General features: G+C 47.1%; 4 protein-coding genes across 8 annotated transcripts in view; all 4 read left to right on the top strand.

Annotated features, from left to right (window-relative positions):
- Nucleotides 1-2928: 2928 nt before the first annotated feature.
- HOXA9 (homeobox A9) lies at nucleotides 2929-6188 on the top strand. The gene is made up of 2 exons (XM_069007182.1): nucleotides 2929-3669; nucleotides 4801-6188. Exons 1-2 carry the CDS (start codon nucleotides 3123-3125, stop codon nucleotides 5037-5039), a joined length of 786 nt encoding a protein of 261 aa, XP_068863283.1. The 5' UTR covers nucleotides 2929-3122; the 3' UTR covers nucleotides 5040-6188.
- Nucleotides 6189-11944: 5756 nt separating this feature from the next.
- Nucleotides 11945-15869, top strand: HOXA7 (homeobox A7). Its single transcript, XM_069007178.1, has 2 exons — nucleotides 11945-12452; nucleotides 13494-15869. The coding sequence occupies exons 1-2, from the start codon at nucleotides 12077-12079 to the stop codon at nucleotides 13775-13777; spliced, it is 660 nt and encodes a 219-aa protein (XP_068863279.1). The 5' UTR covers nucleotides 11945-12076; the 3' UTR covers nucleotides 13778-15869.
- Nucleotides 15870-16509: 640 nt separating this feature from the next.
- HOXA3 (homeobox A3) overlaps nucleotides 16510-22501 on the top strand; it is a 45054-nt gene continuing 39062 nt past the window's right edge. For 4 of the 5 annotated variants that reach the window (XM_069007168.1, XM_069007163.1, XM_069007161.1 and 1 more), the window contains exon 1: nucleotides 16510-16600. The gene's annotated coding sequence lies outside the window, so the exon portion shown is untranslated. The remainder of the gene's footprint in view (nucleotides 16601-22501) is intronic. The other variant, XM_069007165.1, reaches the window with a different exon arrangement.
- HOXA6 (homeobox A6) overlaps nucleotides 20570-22501 on the top strand; it is a 4094-nt gene continuing 2162 nt past the window's right edge. The window contains exon 1 of the mRNA XM_069007177.1: nucleotides 20570-21217. Within this exon, the coding sequence (XP_068863278.1) occupies nucleotides 20782-21217 (436 nt within the window). The 5' untranslated portion in view covers nucleotides 20570-20781. The remainder of the gene's footprint in view (nucleotides 21218-22501) is intronic.

The following is a 22501-nucleotide window of genomic DNA, read 5'->3' as shown; positions in this document are numbered from 1 at the left end:
GTGTACATTTCGGGGAGTGTATTTACAGTGCCTATGTCTGTGCGTGCCTGTATGGCGTCTTTTGCCTCTGCCCTTTTGATTCCCAGTTGAATCGCCTCATCCTGATTTTGGACGATTTCTTTTAAAGTCTGAATAATTTTTTCTCTTCGCTGTGCCAAAACCCCTCCGTGCCTTCGTACCACCACTGGTTCCGTGAGAGAGGTCTACAGCGGCAGGAAACCCTGGGGAAAGGCGATCCTGAACTTCCCGTTCGGGAGAGATCGCCAACACCCGCGAATTCCTGCCCCGCTCCCGCGTAGGCTCCGCGCCTCCGTGGTGCGTGGCTAATGAAGCAGGGCTTGCAGATGCCTCCCCGCTTAAAAACCGACGGGATTCTTCCTGATGCAGCCGGGGGTCGGAGCTAGCGGAATGGGAGCTCTGCTTATTCGGTTATGTTGGGATGGAGGAGAGAGAGTATTTTTACTGGGACATGATCGCTCCAGCAGTGCTTCATTCCTGGGAATTCTGGTTTTATACAGCATTTTTAAGTGAATGTCTGTTTCTTCCCTGTTTGGGGTCTTTTGCCCCCGAAGGTGTAAGTCACCAAAACCCTAAGTCATTTGCAAAGTAAATTGACGTAGCGAAATCTCCTTCGTGGCTCGTATGAAAAAGGTATTTTGGGTGAAAATGGATCTAAAACAGCGATAAAAGAGTCGAATATCCCAGCGTTATTATCAGCAACGTGACCGCGTGAAAAATGTCTAATTTTTTGCTATATTTCACCTCTTGCTTTCTGTACAACCTCTCCTGCCACTTGGATGCTGGCAGTGAACAAATGCGGAATTTTACAGGGGAAATAAAAATGCAGTGACGTTCTTTTAAACGCTATTGTTATTGTTATTCATTTGCTATTAGTTTTGGTGAGGAACCAAAAAAATAAAACCCGCTGCTGAAGTTGAGAATCCAAATTCGAATATAAACATCCAGGACTCCTGCAGCTAAGATTATTTTTTCTGAATGGAAAAAGGAAGTTCTACAATCACATTTCACCACAGCTGACTCTTAATAATAAATACAAATGACGTGGAGTTCCGTCTTTCCAGGAAAGACATACAATTATTTTTTTCTATTACGGAGCATCTATACAATGGGGAGGAAAAAAAACCGAGAGAGCTTTATTTGCATTTTTTAAATTGTTAGAAAATAACGGGCCCCTTGTTTATTGAGATCTTGCAACTGATCCACAATTTTCGAACTCTAATGGGGGATAATAGTTTCATTATGGGTCTTTGTAATTTTGAATGTGGGAGACAGCGGTGTTAAAATAGGACCTCTGTAAGATTTCGGATTAAACTGTTGAGAAGACATGAAAAGAAAAAGAGAGAAGGAGAGCGAGAGAGAGAGGGAGAGAGACAGCCCACATAGCGATGTAAAACTAATTAGAACCACATTTTCGCATGCACAATATTTACACGCGATTTTAATCATTACTCAGTCGTCCCTACCATTTGCTGGGCTCTATTTTTAATACAAGGTATTTCGAGTAAATTGAGCCTCTCATGGAGATTTTTTTGTGCCCCCTGCATCTTAGTGACCGCGCTCCTTCGCCAGCCACGGGGATAAACAGCGTGAATGTCCGCCAGGGAGAAACCAGGGAGTCGCAGGCATGTTTGCCAAGCGCTCAGCCACGACTTTAATTCCTAACACTGGACTTGGATCTGGCCGCCTCTTACTTTCCCCCGCGCGCCCTCCCCTCCTTCTGCGGAGGATTGTAACCCTCCGCTCGGCTTCCGATGCCGCTAGCGTGTGTCCTGCAGTCACAGGAGGTGCCAGCAAATAAATAACTATATTTGCACATAAATTTGATTCACCAGAATGCGGGACGGCCGACTGCGAACGCCCCTTTGATAGCCGCCTGGAGAAGCAGGGTGCCTTTCGGCAGAGGGGAGACGGGGCATTTTCTCCCCTTTCCCCCCGCTGCTTGCCTGCATAGTTGAAGAATTAATTGTGGTGATAAATACCGCTGCCCGGCTCTGCCCGCACTCCTTCCCTCCCGGCCAGGACGGCGGCTCCGCTCCGCTCCGCTGCGGCCGCTGCCGCCCCGCCGCCCAGCCCCGGCTCCTCTCCCCGGCTCCTCTCCCCGGCCTGGCGAGGGGGTCCCCGGTCCAAGGGCAGAGGCGGCGGGGAGGACGAGGAGGGTGTTTCGGTCACTGCCGCGCCATGCCCGGCGGGGTGGGCTGGTGAAGTGCAATTTGGTGCGGGCCAGGCTAAATACCGAGCCAGCGCCTGCCCCTGTCCTTCTCCGGCCGGGCGGGGAGGGCCGGCTTTGCGCCGGGATTTCGGAAAGGGGATACGTTGAATTTGACTTTCCCCTGCCAGCTCTGAGCCGAACGGAACGGTATTATTTACAGTGGGTTCCCAAACTAAACACAATAGTATAATTTAACCTTTCCAAGCACTCGTAAATTTTTACTGCTGTGAAACACAGCCATGCAAATGAGCGCGCTCATAGTTACTGACTTAATAACAACCCCGTGGCTCCCGAAACAATAACTCCTTATGAAATATAATAAATGTATATTTAAATACAGTATACCGCAACTACTATTTTGCTCTTTTTATTGCTTCAGTTATTGTATCATTTTATGTGAAGGTCTCCGATCACAAGGGTGGTGGGATTTTTCTTCACGGAGAACACGACCCACTGATGGGATGATTAATTATGATATAAAATAGTCCGCTTAAATGAAAAAAAAAAAAAAAGAGAGAGAAAAAGAGAGGAGAAAGAGAGAGGGAGAGAGAGAGAAAAAGAGGGAAGGGGGGGCTGTAATACGGAATCTGATCTTTTAATCTCAGTTGGCCGCAATTAAAACAAACCCCGCCGTATAACTCAAATATCCCTTTGCATAAAAACATATGGCCTCGCTATAAAAATTATGGCTGGAAAACACTGACCCATTAATAGCCCGCGGACTGATTTATACTTTATTGTTCTGCTCCCCCGCCACGTGACAGGCGCAGCCAATGGGCGCCTGCGCTGCCTTCAACTTATTACTGACTCTACTTCTCCGCCAGCACCAAGTTGTTACGTGAAACCCGCAGCCCCGAACCGCGGCGGGTCCGCCGCCGCCCGCCTGCCCGCCATGTCGGCTCCCGGGACCCTCAGCAATTACTACGTGGACTCCTTCCTGGTGCCGGAGGGGGACGAGCTGGCGGCGCCCCGCTACGCCCCCGCCCCGCTGGGGCCGCCGCCGCGGCCGGCGGCGCTGGCCGAGCACCCCGAGCTGGCCCCCTGCAGCTTCCAGCCCAAGGCGCCCGTCTTCGGCCCCCCCTGGAGCCCCGCGCACCCCGCCGGCGCCAGCGGCGTCCCCGCCGTCTACCACCCCTACGCGCACCACCAGGCGCCCGTGGCACCGCCCGACGGCAGGTACATGCGTTCGTGGCTTGAGCCTGTGCCGGGCTCCTTGTCTTTCCCCGGGTTACCTACCAGCAGGCATTACGGCATTAAACCTGAACCGCTGGCGGCCAGGAGGGCTGACTGTACCACGTTTGACACTCACACTTTGTCTCTCTCTGATTATGCTTGTGGTTCTCCTCCAGTTGATAGGGATAAGCAAAGCCACGAAGGCGCATTCTCTGAAAGCAATGGAGAAAGTGAGGCAAACGGAGAGAAACCGCAGATCGATCCAAGTAAGTGGGACGGCAAGGGTAATGGACTTAAGGGCTCTGCACCGGCCGCGGGGAGGTGTCGAGGCGCTGGGGCTAATTACACGGCCGAGCACCGGCCGCTACCGCCGCCGCTGCGCCAGCCAGCCGGGGTCTGCTATCTGCAAAAGCCAGAGCTGCCTTTCTCAGGCTTGAACGGGATCTCGTACGGCTTTGGCTTTCCAGGCTGAAAGGAAAACAAAAACCCACCCTACAACTGCAACTTAAACAAACATTTAAAAAAAAAAAAAAAAAGAAAAAGGAGAGAGAGAGAGAGAAATGCAATAGCCGCCTATCCCCGCTCCTGCCACCCCAGCAAACTCAGCAGGACGTGCTCACATCCTCCTGCCTCGCCGCGCTCCCCCAGGCGTGGGCAGACGCCAGGGAGAAGGGTGCCTAGAAAGCACTGGATGTGAATCTGATCTTTTTTTGAGACGGCTCTCAGGCCAGGGCGGTTATTGCTGGGCTGAGAACAGAAACGTCGCCGTTGACTTGGTTCCTCCCCTCCCCCCTTCGTCTCCTCGGTGGAAAAACCCGGGCTGGATGCTCCCAGGACTACGAGACTGGTGGCAGAGTGCCTCGGGATTACTATCGCGATTAACGCCGTGCGAATAAGGGTCCTAAGAGGGCGAGGGTTTAATTATGCCAGCTGTAGACTACCTCTCCATCTCCCTGGGTCTTGCCAGGGATGACACAGGAGAACGTAGAAATTAAAAAGAGAAACAATTTCGATGACATGTTGACCTGGCTGGTCACTCCCCGGGCTGGCAGTTTGAGGTGTGGGGTGGCCAGGAAGGAGGGAGGGAGCTAGAGAAAGAGGAAGAGAGAGGAGGAGAAAGTATTTTAAAACTGTATGCTATAAACAATAAAAAAGGCGAGGGGAGGCGGGGGCAACGGGGCTTTGCCGCGTGTGGTTGCGTGTGACCTCCCCATGTGTCTGTATTTTGGAGTCCATTGTGCCTCACGATCCTCTGTGCCTGGGGAAATGAGAGCCACATCCTAAACACGAATACCGGGACACCTGATCGGCTGTTTCTGCGTGGATTTCCCTCCCAGCCCCCTCCCTCCACACCCCACCCTCCCCCTCAGCCTGAACTTCTGTTGTTTTCGTTGTAGATAATCCAGCTGCAAACTGGCTCCACGCAAGGTCCACCAGGAAAAAGCGATGCCCTTACACCAAGCATCAGACATTGGAACTGGAGAAGGAGTTTCTGTTCAATATGTATCTCACTAGGGACCGTAGATACGAGGTGGCCAGACTCCTCAATTTAACAGAGAGACAAGTGAAAATCTGGTTTCAGAACAGGAGGATGAAAATGAAGAAAATCAACAAAGATCGAGCGAAGGACGAATGATGGCGACACGTGGGTTAAATTGAAAATGCATAAAGTAAAAGAAAAAAAAAAAAGAAAAAAGTTAAAACAAAAAAATCATCCCCTCGAGCCCTGCCATGCAATGCGTCTGGGTCCAGGCCTCATTTTTTCCCTTGGCAAATTCTGATTATGATTGTACAATGATAGTCACAGAGGCCAGATTGCCAGGAGAGGTACAGTAAGACTTTTAATTTTCTAATAGGAAAGAAAAAGGGGGCATTAGCACGAAAAGGCTGTTTAACTGGCTTGTATAAATCTACCTGTTTCTTCACTTATGGAAAGAAAAAAAGAGAAAAAAACTACCTTTTCATAATGCACAACTATTTACGGACTGTATAGTTTAGTCTACGTAGTTAATTTTATTCGCTCTTTGCGTGGCAGAGAGATCTCTGCTCTAATACTTGAACACTGTGTTTTATTGTGGTAATTATGTTTGTGACTCAATTTATGTGCTTGGGTGCTGTACCGGATGTAATGGTGTAAGCTAGAATTCAATTTGAACTCAGGTTGTTTATTATAAAAATTGCATAGAGTATAGCTCTGTAGTGTATTAAGTCTTTTCTGTATAATTAGACAGTTAACCTTTGATTGTAAAATATATATATTATATATCCCAATGCAAAATAATAAAATAAACGTAGAAAAAAATTCGTTTGGGATGTCTGGGAATTACGGTTCTCAAAATATGAAGCAAGTCATTTTAGTATGCACAGTTGATATATATATAGTACTGTCTTCGTCGGTTGTATATATAATCTATATATTAAAAAAAAGTAAATAAACAGACTAGCTTAAATATTGTTTTTGCACCAGTGAACAGTTAGCAGATTTTGGAGCTATACGTATATGTGAAAAGGGTAACTACCTATGGTTTATGTTTGAATTTTAATCGAATGATTTGATGGTTATTGTAATGAAGGTTAATTTTATTGATAATAAATTATACATTATAAAAACCTACATTTGGTTATTGTAAATTTGTATCAATTAAAAAAAATAAATCTGGGAAGTTATGTTGATGCAGAACGTACACTGTCTATTTTGAAATAGTTACCTCATGGCCTACTGACCAAATCGTTGTGTTGAAATGATATTTAACTTTTTGCCAAATAAAATATATTGATTCTTTTATATTTTGTGATGTTTTAGCATTATTGAGGAGAGGTTCTTCCACAGCACCCTGAATCTCGCCAGCAGATGTGGCAGGGCTAGGGCAGCTGCAGAGGTGAGGCAAGGAGTGGTATTATTTTCGAGCCAAGGCAAACCCCTGGTTTTATAAACGCAGCCCTCAGGTGATGGAAATTTGGGCTTATGTTCATCCCAAATGGACAGATTCAGCTCCTAAATGCCATAGCTTCTCTGAGGGTAGGCATTCCTTCCCCCCTTCCGGATAAGATTTGGTAAGCTGGTGCTTAGCAGTGTGCGGAGGAAGCCCCTTGGATGGCAGCGGGGCACGGTGCCGCGCTAACGCCGTTTTAATAAAATTCGCCGGCGGGGCGGGGGAACTAGGACCAAACCAAAATGTCCGACGTTCTTTAGTGCGGACAATAATGTAAATCAGCTCAGACAGTGACATTTAAACTGAGATTGTTAATTAGCCTCCACCAGAAAATGTCCAGCACTAAGTGTGCTTCCACAACCCTTGAGAGAAGGCTCGCCTTACCAGGGCGTTAATTTCAAATTCCCTGCTAGAGATAATTGTCCATGCAAAATATGTTATTTCAAACGTCATCCACTTTTTTCCTTCCCTTGCCTTCACTTTTGGTTTTTATTTTTTTGGTTTTTTCCCCCCTTTAAATGTCCCGTGGCAAAAAATACAACCCGTTGCGTTTTACTAGCGCCTCAGATGATATACGTATTTATAGATAGATATAGATACAGATAAAATTTTACTGACAATTATGGTAGAATTTATGGTGTCCATTTTAGTCGCTGATTTAGCCGAAGGAAAGCGGTGGGCTGGCAACAGTCTACAGAAGAGAAGACGAAATAGTATTTAATTTTAAAAAGAGAAGGATGGTTTCTTTGGAGTGAAAGATTTCCATACACCCCCTCCCCATTCCACCTACCCCTCCCCCGCCGCCCCAAGCCAAACCAAGCTCAGCAACAAAAGAAAATAGCGAAGTCTATGAGCTTGCTGAAATTTACCCTTGTTTTGGGCGGACATCTTACTGCTCAGAGTGGATATCCTCCATAACATGAATCGCAGCACAGCTCTGCACCACACCGACCCTTGTTTGCAAATATGGCGAATAACAATAAAGTCCTTCTTGTTTTACGAAGGTACCCTTACATATATATATGTATATATATACTTAAAGCAAAATAAGACGGAACACGCTTATGGTCTTGGCAGAAGTTGTTGTTAGGAAAATTCAGAGCCATACTACAGTGCAATAAAAGAAAATGACTGCTGTAACCGTTTATGGGGTGTAAAACGCTGCAGGGCTAAAGACAAAACTTAGGGAGCCGGCAAGAAGTTTACAGATGTGCAGAACGGCGGGAGGAAAAAAAATGCTTTCGACTTCACCTTAAAAAAAAAAAAAAAAAGGAAATAAATCCGAGGTAAGATTTGATGAGTTCTAATTAGCAAAAGGGAGCTCGTTCTGGCGTGCACACACACAAAAAGCCCCTAATTGATCCCTGAGCCAGTATTTGGGGATGCTGGGACGCCCTCTGTTGTTGCAGACAGAGGCAACTTCAAAGAATCAGCATTAAGAGTGTGTAATAAATGACGGGTCTGCAAACTGTCTGGAATTCGGCTCTTAATGAGTTTACAACTGTCCAGCCACAATTAAGATTTTCTACAAAAGCCTTTTCATTTGTTTTGTCTGGCTGTTTTAGATAAAGCGGGAGAGCGGAAATAACAACCTTTTATTGGCCTTCCCGTGCTTAAATCCAGGCTGGGAGGTGGACATTTATCTTGCCGTGGGCTGGCGGGCAGAGGCGCGGGCTCCGGCGGGCCGGGCCGGGCGCGGCGGGGCGGCTGTGGCGGCCGAGCGGCGGCAGGTGGCGCTGTGAGCCCGCGAAACAGCGCCCGGCCGCCCTCCGCCATCAAGCGCTCGGCCGCCTCCCCGACAGCTCCTAAAATGTCGACTTTATGGGAGCATAACTGTGCTTGGAAGCGCTGGGTTGGTTTTAACAAAGGCCGATAGGTTTGAGGGTGTTTTTACTCCTCTTATCCTCGAGTTTTTTCCCACCTTATCCCGCCGAGCGGGCGCCGTCAGGGTGGCATTTACCGCCTGGCCACGCTCAGTGCACTCGTGGCAAAAGTAAAGCTTGATCTGCACCAGGGACACGCTGTTCATTTATTATTCTCAAAATACCGAGACATTTCCTATTATGTGATAGAGACGGATGGAGCCGTGGCACCTAACTGCCAGCTCCTCTTTCTTTCCCTTGCCCCAAATATTTGCGCTTCCCTGGTTAAGGTCTGAGCCTGCAAACAGGGTATCCTGATTTCCCGAAAGGCTGGTGTGAAATGAAATATTGTGAGAAAGGGGGAATTGAAGGGTTCGAGCAGGATGTAACAGGGTCTCCCCGGCTCAGCCCGGGAGGAGAACGCCCAAAGAGCTTCACCTTTGGAGATCTGGGGCTAGCAGACGAATTTTCCAATGCCCTTGTCCGCTCCGCGTGGCTGAGACACAGCCGTGCGGGGAACCGGCAGCGCCGCAAAAATCTCGTTTGAAAATTATTTACCGGCGGCTAAAATTCTTCAACAGCTGTCTTTGATACAAATAAAAAGCCTTGCTTGTGTCCGAAGCAATTTCAGCTCTGTGGGACCCGTTGTGATTATATTACACAGATGTGAGAAGGCTGATGCTTTGCAAACTTGACGTGTCTCTCAAAGTCATTCCTAACTTGTTCTCGCCGTCTATTTTGTTTCCTTGAATGGTTTTCCTTTTTTTTTTTTTTTTTTTTTTTTTGACGCTTTGCTTTTGTTGGCTTCTGCGTCTTGAGAATGAGGCTTAGTGTGGAGTTGTGGAATATTTTCAGATGCCAACTGCCAAAAGAGACGGGGAAAAAAAGTAATTGGAAGGAAAATAAATGCAGGAGGAAAGGAAGCATAAAATATGGGCTGGAGTACAAACGTTGTATTTCGTAAGTTTAAGCCAGACAACTAAACAAATCTCTGCATAGTATTCCATAACAGAACTACTTTCTCTGCATCTTACTTACATTTCCTTAAATCAAAGCCAATCTCTTTATATCGAAATTCAGCACTGGGAAAGAATGCACTGAGCTAGTTTTTCCCCGCACTGATTCAAAGATTTAATTCTTTCTAGGGATAAAGACTAACAGCCACTCCCTGCTTTCTAACAAGAGCCTTCCTATCAAATGTTTGCCTACGTTGGCAGCGCTAAACTTATTATGATTAATTATTTTTTCCTTGGGCAGTAAAATTACATTGAAATTTGAAAGTGTTTATGCATCGTCATACTAAGTAATAACTTGGCACAGCACGTTCCATTATAATCGTGGATAAATTACGGCAAGAACAGATTCCAAACCAACAAAACCTTCTCTAGTATGAACCACATCAAGATACTGCTTAGTACACAAGCCATAATCATGTAGTGCTCCCAGGTCGCTTATAACTTACGAGCACCGTTTTATCACTGCGTTTTACTTCCCGGAAAAGCTCAGCGGCAAAGAGGTGTAGTCCCGAGTTTACAAGGAAAAAAAAATTACAATTAATCCCTCCTAGAGGACTATTTTTAAAGCGTGTGAGAATATTGCCATGACCAAAAACTTGAAATCTGCTCCTGTTCACCCTTTCTCCGATTGGAAAAAAATAAATTCAAATGAAAAGCGTGTTTACAGGCGCGGGAATCTAACCTGATCTTGTAAGCGACAAAACGAGATATTTCAGAGGGTGTTTCAGAAGCAGCGTTATGCCTAACTCGCAGAGGTGGGGGAAGTCAACAAGGTGGCGGGGATTCATGTCTAGGGCTCCTTCTAGCATTTATTCAGTGAAGGCTTTTTGATAAATCTAAAGGACTGGCAGGGAAAAAAAAAGCTGAAAGCAAAATACATTTTTAAAAACCGTGGCGGCGATAAGAACACATAAGGAAAGAAAAAAATACATAAACGTGCAAATAGTAGAGAATCAGAGAGCTCGAAATACAACCACCCAGACAATCTATTCGGTCCTACACTATTCATATTTAAGTCTAGACATTGGTTATATTTGCTATTTCTTTCTTCTTGCATCTTGCTATGTTGTCACCAGAGGAGCAATTTATTGGTCTAGTGTCATCTACTCCAGCCTCTTTGATCTTCTTGGTCGTCGTCTTGTTTGCATCGCATTCGTTTAAGTTCTTGGGCCTCTATTCCTTTCCAGCAGCCTCTTCTGCCGGCGTGTTCCCACACCGTGATTGCGACCGCAGGGATATTGTCTAATATTGGTGAATTGGAAGAAATAACCGAAGGGGCTCTTTCGGCGGCTTCTCCCTTATGCCTGCGAATAATAACTGCGTTTTCACATACTTAACACTTGGCAAACATTTACATGCATCCGCCACATCTGCATGCTCTGAAGCACCAGTATCTCAGGGATCTGGCTTTCAAGAATTGACTTGCTTCTGTCAGTAACCTGTATTCATGGGGCTGCAATAACCACGCATAAAGGGTGCCAAAGGGTGCGCGGGTGTGTGTGCGGGTGTGTGTTGGAGGTGTGTAGGGGGGCAGAGGGTGCTCCACTTTTACAAAACATAAAGTTTAGGGTCCGTGCGAAATATCGCCAAGAACAATTTTAACTGGTGAGAAAGTCTTTGTACAAGGGGCACCAAACCATAATTGAAAGGAGAATTTCCGGGGCAATTCCATTGTGCTTCTTCCAGTTTATGATGTGCAATACAGGCAGGCAGTAAAAGCTGTCTTTACCAGGACTCCCTGTCTGAGGGAAGGAAACTCATTTTACGATCCGTTTAAAGGAAGGGCACGGAGCAGCATCCTCAATGGAGAGCCATTCGCATTGTTGGGGAGCCCAGTGTTTAGAAACGCAGCCACTCTCGCCGTCATCCGCGCGTACCGCTGCCGCCTCACGCTCTGGACTGCAAGGTATGTAGGGCGGAAAGGTAACTCGGGCAGTAAACAGGCGGCGGCAATTTGAAGCCATTTCTAGGCGATTTCTTCAACTCTGGAGTTTCGGTTTATTCTGTTTTTTCTTCTTGAGAAGTTCAGAAAGTTGAACCCCCAATTTTTAAAATTCTTCTTGCCATTATTTTTGGTGGGTGGTGGTTTTTTTGGTGTGTTCTATTGCTGGGTGGGAGTTTTTTGTTTGGTTGGATGTCGTTGTTTGTTTGGGGGGTTTTGTTTTGTTTGGTTTTTTTTTTTTTTGTCCTTTCCCCGGGGAGGGTGACTGTAATTTTTTATTTTCCCCGGGGCTGACTGCTAGGGAGTGCCTTGATTTCCAAGGCTCGGCACCCCTCGGGACCAGAGGGGGGTGCCCTCGCAAACCCTGTCGCAGGGTTACCTCCTGATTCTTTCCATTACGAGAAAACAACGCGGGGGGAATGAGCCACCCCCTTTGAAGTTGATATAGATACAGATACACGCACAGAGACGTCTATATTTAAATTTTTTTAATTGGATTTTTCGCAACGCCCCCCGGTCCATCAGCGACCACGCGGGGTGCGCGCGTCCCCGGGGGCCGAGGGGCCGAAGGGCCGGCCTGGGCGCCGACGGCGGCGGCTGGAAGTCGGCTGGAAGGCGGCTGGAAGGCGGCTGGAAGGCGGCTGGAGGGCGGCTGGAGGGCGCTGCCGGGCGCGGCGGCGGCGGCAGCGGCGGCCCCAGCCCGTCCATGGCCGGGCACCGTCGGGCCCTGGCCGGCACCACCTGTGAGGCGGGCGGGGATTGGCGGGCGGCGTCACATGACCGGTCACGTGCTCCGGGCAGCTCAGTCCAAAAGAAAATGGGGTTTGGTGTAAATCTGGGGGTGTAATGTTATCATATATCACGCTACCTCGTAAAACCGACACTGAAGCCTGCCGGACAACAAATCACAGGTCAAAATTATGAGCTCTTCGTATTATGTGAATGCGCTTTTTAGCAAATATACGGCGGGGGCTTCTCTTTTCCAAAATGCGGAGCCTACTTCTTGCTCCTTTGCAAGCAACTCCCAGAGAAGCGGCTATGGACCAGGCGCGGGTGCCTTCGCCTCCTCCATGCCCGGCTTGTACAATGTGAACAGTACCATATATCAAAGCCCGTTCTCTTCCGGATACAGCCTGGGCTCTGATGCCTACAACCTGCATTGTTCCTCTTTTGATCAGAACATTCCCGTCCTCTGCAATGAGCTAACCAAACCCAGCTGTGAGAAAGCGGAGGAAAGCAACCTGCACAACCAGGCTGAGCCTAATTTCCGGATATACCCCTGGATGAGGTCTTCAGGTAGGGGCGAGCGGAGAGGGCTCGGAGCCGTGGCAGCCAGGCAAAGCGTGTCGCCAGGATTACTGTCAGCACAGCCTTTATGGTTTTAATTATAGCCGAGGCGCCATTGCGTAGAAAGCCCGTGGCATTGTATGTAAATGAGTATCATAAAACTTTTTATTGCCCAATTAATGGGTTCTAGCCTCGTAAATTTATTTAACTCCATTTGCTATGGAATTTTAGCATTGAGTTGATTTGCGCTGTTTGCTATGAAAAAGCGGAGAGGAGAGTTGGCTGCGGGCTCCCAGAGCCCCTACGGGTAAGCGTCTCCCCTGCCCTGCTGTCGAAGTTGGGAAAAAAAATCCCGCTCGCTGGGGAAGGCGGAGGGGACAGAGGCGTTTAGGACCGAGGGACGGCATACTGAGGACTTTGCCAGCCCGCGTTGCCGAGACGTGCCACTCTCGTCCCCCCCTGCCCTTTCCACGGAGATAAGGATCTATAGAAATGTACTAAACAGGAAAACGGAGGGGGGAGGGGGGGCTGGGGGACGAGAGTCTGTGTGAAAAAGGAGAGCTCTCTTCTGGAGCTAAATGCTATGTATTGTTTACGATCCAGGCGGGATGGGGGGGGGGTAGCCCACGACATTAAAATAAAATAAATACAGCCCAGCCTTCCAGCTTTTTATTTCCCCTTGTGAAACGTGAAAGTCTGGAAGGTTTTAGGGAAATACATCGCCTGGGGGAAAAGTTCCTCCTCCCAAAAGCAATTTCCTCCCCCACCTCCTCTCCTGAATGCTTTCTCTTCACTTTTTCTAGGTCTCGAGCAACTTAATTTTTGCCCTGCCTGAGCAGGGCAGGTCGTGTGGTTGAAATGTCTTTGTTAGGGCAAAGTGTGGGGGCGGGTGGAAGTCGAAGAAGGGGATCGTTCAGTCTGGCTCGGCCACTTTTTTGTTTGTTTGTTTGTTTATTTATTCATTAAAAACATCAACAAGAAAAATAAAAAGAGAAAACTTTCCACTTCTCTTCTTGTCTAACTCCTGGCCGTGTGTGTGCCTGTTTTCAGGTCCAGATAGGAAGCGAGGGCGCCAGACCTACACCCGCTACCAGACCCTGGAGCTGGAGAAGGAATTCCACTTCAATCGTTATCTGACTCGGCGGCGAAGGATAGAGATCGCCCATGCCCTCTGCCTGACGGAGAGGCAGATCAAAATCTGGTTCCAAAACCGGAGGATGAAGTGGAAGAAGGAGCACAAGGAGGAGAGCTCCAGCACCCCGGCTCCCAACGAGCCCACGTCAGCAGCAGCTTCTGTCGAGAAAGTGGAAGAAGACGAAGAGGAGGAGGACTAAGGAGTCCCACTCGAGGAAGTGATCTCTTAGAATAGTGTATGCACATGACAGTTGGAAAAGCTCCCTTTAAAGGAAAAAAAAAAAAAGAAAAAGAGAGACTTACTGTTTTTATTAAAAAAAAAAAAAATCAGTTCCCTTTAATAATCATCTTGAAAGCGAGCGTTTGCAAACATGAAAACATTTCTTGGGTTGGTTTTCCAGCCTTCTCTCCACTCTCCCATACTCCCCAAACCTGCCCTATGCCGAACCTTTCGGTAATATTTCCTAAGAGCATCTTACAATCAGTTTGGTTTTTTTCTTCATTAACCCAAACCTGGGTGGGCTTCTTCAGGGGACATTTCAGTGGGAGAACTGCTGCTTGCACAGATAGTAAACCGTGACCTTCCGAAGTAACTACCTGACTCAATAGTCCCAATCATGTGTAAGGGGAAAAGTGCATTAGGCTGACATTAAGAAAAACTACCTAATTTTGAATAAGTAGCTCTGCACTTCTCTTTTTGTTTTCTTTTTTTTTATTATTATTGTTGTTAGAAAAGTATCATAAGTAACAGCTACACTAACAAAAGGTTAAACAGCAAATAAGGGGGGAAAAATGTTCCACAAACCACTACACTCTACAGCAATTATTTGTACTACCTATTTTCCAGACTACCTACCTATATATCTTGCTCTGCCTACCTATCTTCGAAAGTATACTGTATTTTAGTAGTCAAAAGGATGTTACAAGATTACTAATGTGAATCGCAAAATGCTTTTAGACATGTAAGTGTAGTAATTCGAAAAGCACGCATCAATAGCTTTGGTATAGAATTTGGTACCGAAAAGTCTGAATATATTTAAATTTAAAATAATATATTTATTCCAAAGCAATTATAAATGAAAACCATATGCTGCAATATATCTTTGTTCTCGATTCTTTGCTATTCCGAGAGAGGAAGCAAACACACGCCAATATTGTACAAAGCGGTTTAATATCTCCCGTTGGCTTCTACCTTCGGCTGCTTCTGCTAAAGGCCGTTTTCTTATTCTACATTGATCTTACTTAATACAGCGGAAAGTGTTCTTTGAAAAGTGAATTTAAATGATCATGTAACCACCTTTAAAAAAAAGAAATCCACAAACTGTTTGTCCTGATTATCTGAACGTGTTAATATGTAATACCATGAATTTTCCTACAATAGCAGATATTGTAATTTTTTTGTCATTTATATTCGTCTTGAACCTCATTTGTAAGATCATGTCATAAATTCGGAAGTATGTAATTAATTGGGAAAGTTTGTAGCATGATGTATTGTTAAGAACTCTGTATAAATCCGTCTTGAAGGTTTGGCTAAAGTTTATTCACAAATTGTATGTTACAATGTGTTTCGATGTGTTCGTTGTGAACATTTGGATATGCCGTGTAAGTATTGGAAGTGGGAAAAAAATGTCTGTGAACTCTCTTTGGAAGTGATACCGTGTTCAACTATCTCCCACGATAAATGTGTTTTATGTTACACAGAAAATAAATATGCTTGTTGACAATGAATTGTGTTTCTTTATTAAGGAACCAGTTCGAGGAAAGCATCAAAAAAATATATTACACAGACAAATAAAGAAATTAGACCCTCTAAATATTTTTTTTTTTTTGGTAATCAGAAAGGAAAAAAAAAATCCCAGATGATGAATTGATAGGAATCAGTCAATATCTCTATCTCGACTTCGTGATTTTTTTTTTCCCCTGGCGTTGTTGATTAATAAAGCAGAAAGCCTTCTTTATGGGAGAGCTTCCTTCCACCGTGTTCCCGTGTCCTCTTGCAGTCATAACCCCAGTCCAGACGATCGGCAATCAAGTCGAAATCGCATGCAGCGAAAGAATATTTTGTAATGAACAGAAAGTGCAACGCGAAACTTCCAAGTGTAAATGATCTGATCGGATATATATGTGGTTTGTGTGTGCGGCTTTTGGGGGCCAGGGGGCATCTCGGTGGCACGAAAATGGGAAAAAATTGCCCCATTTTAGAAAACGTCTCATTTTTGTCAGGTACCACGTAATGTCAATGAGATCTAATATTTCCCCTTTTCTTTTTCTTTTTTCTTTTTTTTTTTTTTTTTTTTTTTAAATTTAAAAAAAAAATTCTAACCCGAAAAGTCCCTTTATTCGGCCGGGTAAATAGAGGTAGACCTGGAGCATTTTTTGCGCTGAAGTTCCCTTTTTTCTATTACACTCCATTCCTGGTCAATGTACTAATTGTAATTTTAATAAAATTAGTACAAAGTCCAGGTCTTTTAAAAAACTCCAGGGCTGCCTCTGTGGTAAGATGGCGCCTCTCTAAGACCTGCCTCTTCTTAGTGATGAGGAAAAGGCCATAAATCCGTTGTTGTTTATGAAAATTTACAACTTTGCAATACAACTTTATGAGTTGTTCGGTTTTTCCATTGGTCGTTGTCGGTCATGTGGATGGTAACCGTGAACATGAACTTTTTTATAATTTCCCTTGCGAGAATAGAGCCGCATTCTTTTGCTGAGCTCTGTCCTGCTTCGGATCTCTCTGGCTTTCAATCCCCATTTCATTTGTTCTTTGTAAGGCAATAGTGAACAAAGTGTGCGGAGGTTCGGCATAAGCAGCCGCCTAGAACACAGATCCGGGATGGCAATTTCCAGTTCCCCCGCTGGAAGGTGTGGCATATTGGATTCAAAGCACTGGCGTGGCAGATTTTCAACTTGCAACCTGGCTAATTTCCTGCTTCTTCTGGCACCAAAAGGAGGGCGATTCGTCTCCTGTGCAGCCAAAGCGACAGCTGTCAAAGTCGCAGGGGCTCCTGTGAGCCAGAACCTAAAAGGTGAGAAATGTATATGACACTACTGTAAGCAGGGAAAAATGGTTTAATACGTTTAAATATTAGACATGTGCAATTAAACCAAATGGAAATGTTACCGGCCAAAAATAGAGATGGCTGCAGCTCAGTTGATTTTGACTTAGCCAGTGCATGCAAAAATATGCCTAAATAAAATGTTTGTTTTCTGTGATTTAGCAAGGAAGCGGTGTATATATATATATATATTTCTTTTTTCACGAAGTTGATTTCTTTTTGCATTAGCCAGGGGTATGTTGTGACGTTCAGGTTATTTTCTAATAATTCAGTTTTACAGCATCAGTGGAGGGGATTTTTTTTCCCAGCACGAGGGAAAAAAAGTGATATCCCCAAACATTTTAAAATATTAATTCGCATCATTAACTCATTAACTTAAATTTCATTTGCGGTTGACGAAATTTAGATGTAATTTATTTTTTTACTATTTCATTTAAAAAATACCAAAAAAATCCCCCAAAAACAAACAGCACAATGTCTCCTAGCTTCTCTGCCACGTCCGGGAGGAAGGTTATTTCTAGACGGGGGGAAACAGCGCGAATGTGCCTTGGATTTTCTTTATCACATCAAGCGCTGCCTGCATAAATCCCTTGCCCGGCCGTGGGTCCGTTCCCGGCGGTTCGCGGCGTGGGCGGCTTGCGCGCCTCAGCTGCGCGGAGCGGGCTTCGCGGCGGCTTAGCCCATTTCAGCGCCGGAGACGGAGCTTTCCCCCCCCTTTCTCTCCTTGTTGTGACTGTTACGGTGCGGCGCTGGGGCGGGGGAGCGGCGGCCGGCGGGCCGGTGCCCCGCGGTGTGTGCCGGCGGGGAGCAGCGGGGACCCGGGGACGGCGCCCCCGGCACCCCCCGCCGCGAAGCCCGGCTCCGCTCCCGCCTCCTCACGGCGAAGGAGCGGCTCGGAGGGGTTTAAGCGGCAGCCTCGGCTCTGCTTGTGCCGCCGGGCTGATAAAGCACTGCATTTGCATTGCATTGCGGTATCCGCCGGACTGGAGCTGCAGTGAGCGCCGGATTATTTATTGCGGGGCCGCGGGTGCTCAGTGCTGCCACGGCGTGGCGGGATGGGGGAGGCGGGCGCGGAGTGGAGCGGCCCCCGCAGTCCCTGGAAGAGCAGCGCTGGCAGCCTGTTCTGCTCTGGGGAGCCTAAATAAAAGACCAAGATGGCAAAAAAAAAAAAAAAAAAAAAAAAAAAAAAAAAAAAAAAAAAAAATCCGGCCTACCTTTTTCTGCGGGAGTATCGGAGCTCGCCCCCGGGCTAAATATTCCGGCAGGGCCGGCTCTGCCCACTCCACTTGGCCTCCGCTTCTACCTCGGTGTGTGTCAACTGCAAGTTCCCCCCGGCCAGGCTCCCTGTACCCCGCCAGTCTAAACAACGGTCCGCCTTGCCCAAACTGTTTGGATTAGGAGCTATTAGTTAAAGGTTGGTTTTGATGACGCTGGCGAGCACGAGAATGATTTGAAAGTGGTTTTATATACCAGCAGAAGGAGGCTTTTGAGCTTAAGAGGGTAACTACCCCCGCACCTGTATCCGAAAGTGTCTGGGGTCGCGGACGCGTTTTCGGCGGGAGGAGGAAGGCGAAGTGTTCTGTGGAGGAGGTGCTGGGTGGAATTACGAAAACAAATAAACGGGGCATGAAATACACAGGTATCGCGAAGTGTGACTTTGTTGCGGTGGCAAATGCAGAGGCTGGCTTTCTTTCTGCTTTCCAGAGTGGGGGCAGGAATGGTGAAAGGAAAACTGCTGCGAAATGTGTCCAGGCAGGACATTTCCTCAGCAGACCTGGGGGGTAGCAGATTATTGTAATTCGGGGTTTTCTGGGGTAGGGGGAGGAGCGGAAAGGACGCCTGAATGTGACTGAAGCAGAGATTGCAGAGCAGATTGTTTAGCTGTCACTGTAACTACTCTAACACGACCCAGTCAGGCAAACGTGCACATTTCATTTCTTTTCATATTATGGGATCGACGAAGAAATATCTTTCCGGCCTGCGGCCGGGTTTTCACAACTTGGTTTGGACGCAAACAGTAACTTGAAAAACGGGAAAGAAACAAAAAGAAACAGAGGGAGGAAAAATTAGGCTCTAACCGATGCTATAAAATGTAAATATAACTAAGCCCGGAGCGATTTTTATTTTAAATTTTGTTTTGGTCTTTGTGTGATGGATTCAAACAAAAGATCGTCTGCCCATAACTTTTTAGAAGTAAGGCCGGTGGGGTTTGCTTGTCCCGAGTATTCATTTTTTCGTGGTGCGTTTTCGTTCTGACCTAAACTGGCGAAAATATGCTCTTTTAAAAACCTTTCCGCATTTAGCGTGCTGTGTATGGGTGCTTGTTTGCTGATGTTTTCTCCTTTTTAAACTCTATTCTCACTGAGTAAAAAAACCTTATTTTTCCGGAGGAATCTGCTTTTCAGGAAATACATGTTTCTGAAATGACCTCTCAAAGCATGCAGCTAGAGAGCTGTAATTCTACCAGGTGTGTTTGTGGATTAGCTGGGCTGAAGAGGTTAAGGAAGTTGAAAAAAAACCCGAAGGCAATCAACATCTGAATGTGAAAGTCCAGCTGAGACTGCAAACAATACAAACTATTGTGGAGCGATGTTTTAACTCACTACTGTTTTATAGGTATCGTAATCTGCCCCCGGAAATGAGACAAATAGTCTCCCAACAACAACAACAAAACTCTCCTTTGAAAGCTGCTTTAGGAAACGGGGCTCGTACGAATGTCACTTTAGGTGACAGAGCGCGTTTAAAATTAGTCTATTCAATCTGTTGTAATGGGCACGGATTATGAGTAAACACAGCTTGGAATGAACAACCTCCTGTTATCTGCAGGAACTGCAGGGTTACGGCTGAATTAAATGCGCATCAGCAAATTTCATCAGCACTGTTACTGTCCGAGCCCTGGGCCAAGAATTATATTTCCGCTATGGGGTAACTGCCATATTGAAAAATGAAGGTGGAAATGTTTGTTTCGTGTATTGTTCTTCCCCTGTTAAAGACACACACCCACGTTTAATCAAATTATTCGGAGCAACAACGAAACCGATTGGCTTCTGCTGACTCATTAGCGGGGTTGTATTAATTAGGAATAGTCCTACTGGCTCGTTTTTGAATTTGAATGTTTGATTCCCTCGACTCTACTCTGGCGGGAGGAGGGTAGACTTGGGGAGAAGAGACACATGGAACTTTATCTGGGCTGCCGGGGGGCGCCGGGAGCTCATACAGATCTTCCCGAGGCCTCCTCGGGCACTTGGCGCAAATCAAAAATCCCACTCCCCAGAAGGCGTCTGCCACAATCTCCTAATCATGGGGATGTTCATTAAGATACGAGACCTCTTCTATTGCAGGACGCGTTAGCCTCTCTCACAAAAGCTGGGTTCGGCGCCGGGGAGGGCTCCCTGAGCTCCAAAGGGAAGCCTTAGTGGAGGGGCAATTTTCGACTGAATGGATAAATAAATACATTTTAGAATCGCTTAAAAATTGTTGGATGCGGTTGTGGCATTGCGACGGCAAAACGGAGAGAGGCCCGGCCCCCCCCGGCCCCCACTCTGCGCGGCGCTCCGTTCCCCCTTTCACGTGCTCCCTCCGCTCCAAAGTTTCCCTCCGCAGCATCCTCCACTGCCGCCTCCTTCCCTCCCTCCTTCTTCCCTCCGCCGGAGAGCCGGGGGCAGTTCGCCCACCCTTCCCACGGGGTTGCGCGACTCCCTTGTCGTGGGTCCTCCAACTTTTAAGGCCGCCCCCCTACACACACCTCCAGTAGCCGGGGGTTGTGCCCGTTAGTCGCTTTCCCAACGCCCGCGCTGCCGGGAATTATCACTGTTGCTGTTGTTATTATTATTGGATTATTTTCCCGCGGAGGGGCGGTGCCGCGGCGGGGGCGCGGCCGGTCCCGCGGGCTGCGCGGCGCGGTGCGGGGGGCGCGGGGCGGCGCGGCGGGGCCGGGGCTGCCGGTAAGTTGGCGGCGCGGTGGCGGCGGCCCCGGGGGAGCGGGCGCCGCGCGCGCTCCCATTGGCCGCCCCGCCGTCAGCTGCTCCTATTTTCTGCTGTCGCTTTTGGCGCTCGGCCATCCAGAAACAAACCACTTCGATGACTCCTAATAGTTATCGCCAGATGTACTAATACACAACAAATCACGGTCCGGGAGAGGGGGAGAGCAAATGAGTTCCTATTTCGTGAATCCCACTTTCCCGGGGAGCCTGCCCGGGGGCCAGGACTCCTTCCTCGGGCAGATCCCCCTGTACCCGGCGGGCTATGATGCTCTCAGGCATTTTCCGGCTTCGTACGGGGCAAGCAGCCTGCAGGACAAGACTTACACCTCACCTTGTTTCTACCAACAGTCCAACACCGTCATTGCTTGCAATCGGGCTTCCTATGAGTACGGAGCCTCTTGTTTTTATTCGGACAAGGACATTAGTAGCGCCTCTCCTTCCGGCAGTGGCAAACAGAGGGGGCCCGGGGACTACCTGCACTTTTCTCCCGATCAACAGTACAAATCCAGCGGCGGCCAAGCCAAAATTATAAATGACGAAGGCACCGACCGGAAGTACACGAGCCCTGTTTACCCCTGGATGCAGCGGATGAACTCCTGCGCTGGTAAGGCATCTCGGTGCAGTCAAGGGCGGGGAAGGGAGGAAAAGGAAAAGTTTCTTTTTTTTTTCTTTTTTTTTTTTTTTCCTTAGATAAAGTCCAGATTGCTGGAGAAACACAGTTCCTGCAGGGCAATATGTAACATGAAACCTTCCCAGGTTATTTTAGACCTGGCACGTTGGCACCCAGGGAATGGTGGCCAATATCCCAGTATGTAGGTTTACTGGTGAAAGTTACTGGGGAATCCTTAGGAAGTAGGGGGAGAAAAAAAGAAGTAAAAAGGAGCAAAGCAGTTTTATCACTCTCTTAAAGCCATACCAAAGCCTCTGCTCTGCTTCTTCATTGTCAGAGAGCGATGCATGGAATATGCCCTCTGTACTGAGGATCCAATGCATTTGTGGTACATTCCTCCTCGCCCCCCTCCCCCAGCTCATTAGCCTGTGAGTATTGGATATTGAGAGCACGTTTCTGGGGCCGTGGGCGCACTTCCATGGCATCGCGAATTTTTTCTGACTTAGGAGTGAACTTCACATAATTGAACTATTCTGTACAGGAGTGGTGCTGGGGGAGTGGAGGGTGGGGGTGGAGTGGGAGGGTTGTATTGGGGTGACATTTATTTTTTATAATTCCAAATTTAAACGTTTACTTCAAGTGTTTGCTAATGACTCGCCTTCTCTCCCATCCTCCCGAGTTTATGTTTGCTGCAGGGTAGGTCTCATTCCTTTTTTTGAAAATTAAACTTTTAGCAAGACCATTCCGATGCTGCTTTGCATTCAGGAGCAATAAATTCCGGAGCAAATGGCAAAACGCTCTTCTACGATCTTTAGCTGATGTCTATAGTTATACTTAGAGACCTTCTGTAGTCCCAGCCATGGCAATGGCTGTGTGTTTGTGTCAACACAGCCACATGTGCGTGCACACACACATGCACGGACACATGCGTGAGGCTCCCCGGATAGCACACGTGTGCCTGTGTCTGTGTGTGTGCGCACAGGCTCCCAGAGCGCACAGAGCAGCCTCTGCTCAGCGACTCACACCGTGCTACCTCCTGCACCTTCCCTAGGTCCACTTTAAAGCCTCTTTGTATCCCACTTACCCTGCCACTGCCTCCCTAAGCACACTGCACGTCCGCATTTACAGCTCGTCAGGCAGTAGAAAAGGAAAAGAGAGAATTAAAAAAAAAAAAAAAAAAAAAAAAAAAAAAAAAAAAAAAAAAAGCCTCCAGGAAACCAGAGCAGCTTCCCCCACTCTCCGTGATTGTGCCTGCAAAAGGAGGCAGAATATACTAAT

This window comes from Aphelocoma coerulescens, chromosome 2 (genome assembly GCF_041296385.1).
Source record: "Aphelocoma coerulescens isolate FSJ_1873_10779 chromosome 2, UR_Acoe_1.0, whole genome shotgun sequence".
Lineage (NCBI taxonomy): Eukaryota > Metazoa > Chordata > Aves > Passeriformes > Corvidae > Aphelocoma > Aphelocoma coerulescens.
This window is presented reverse-complemented; position numbering and strand designations above follow the sequence as displayed.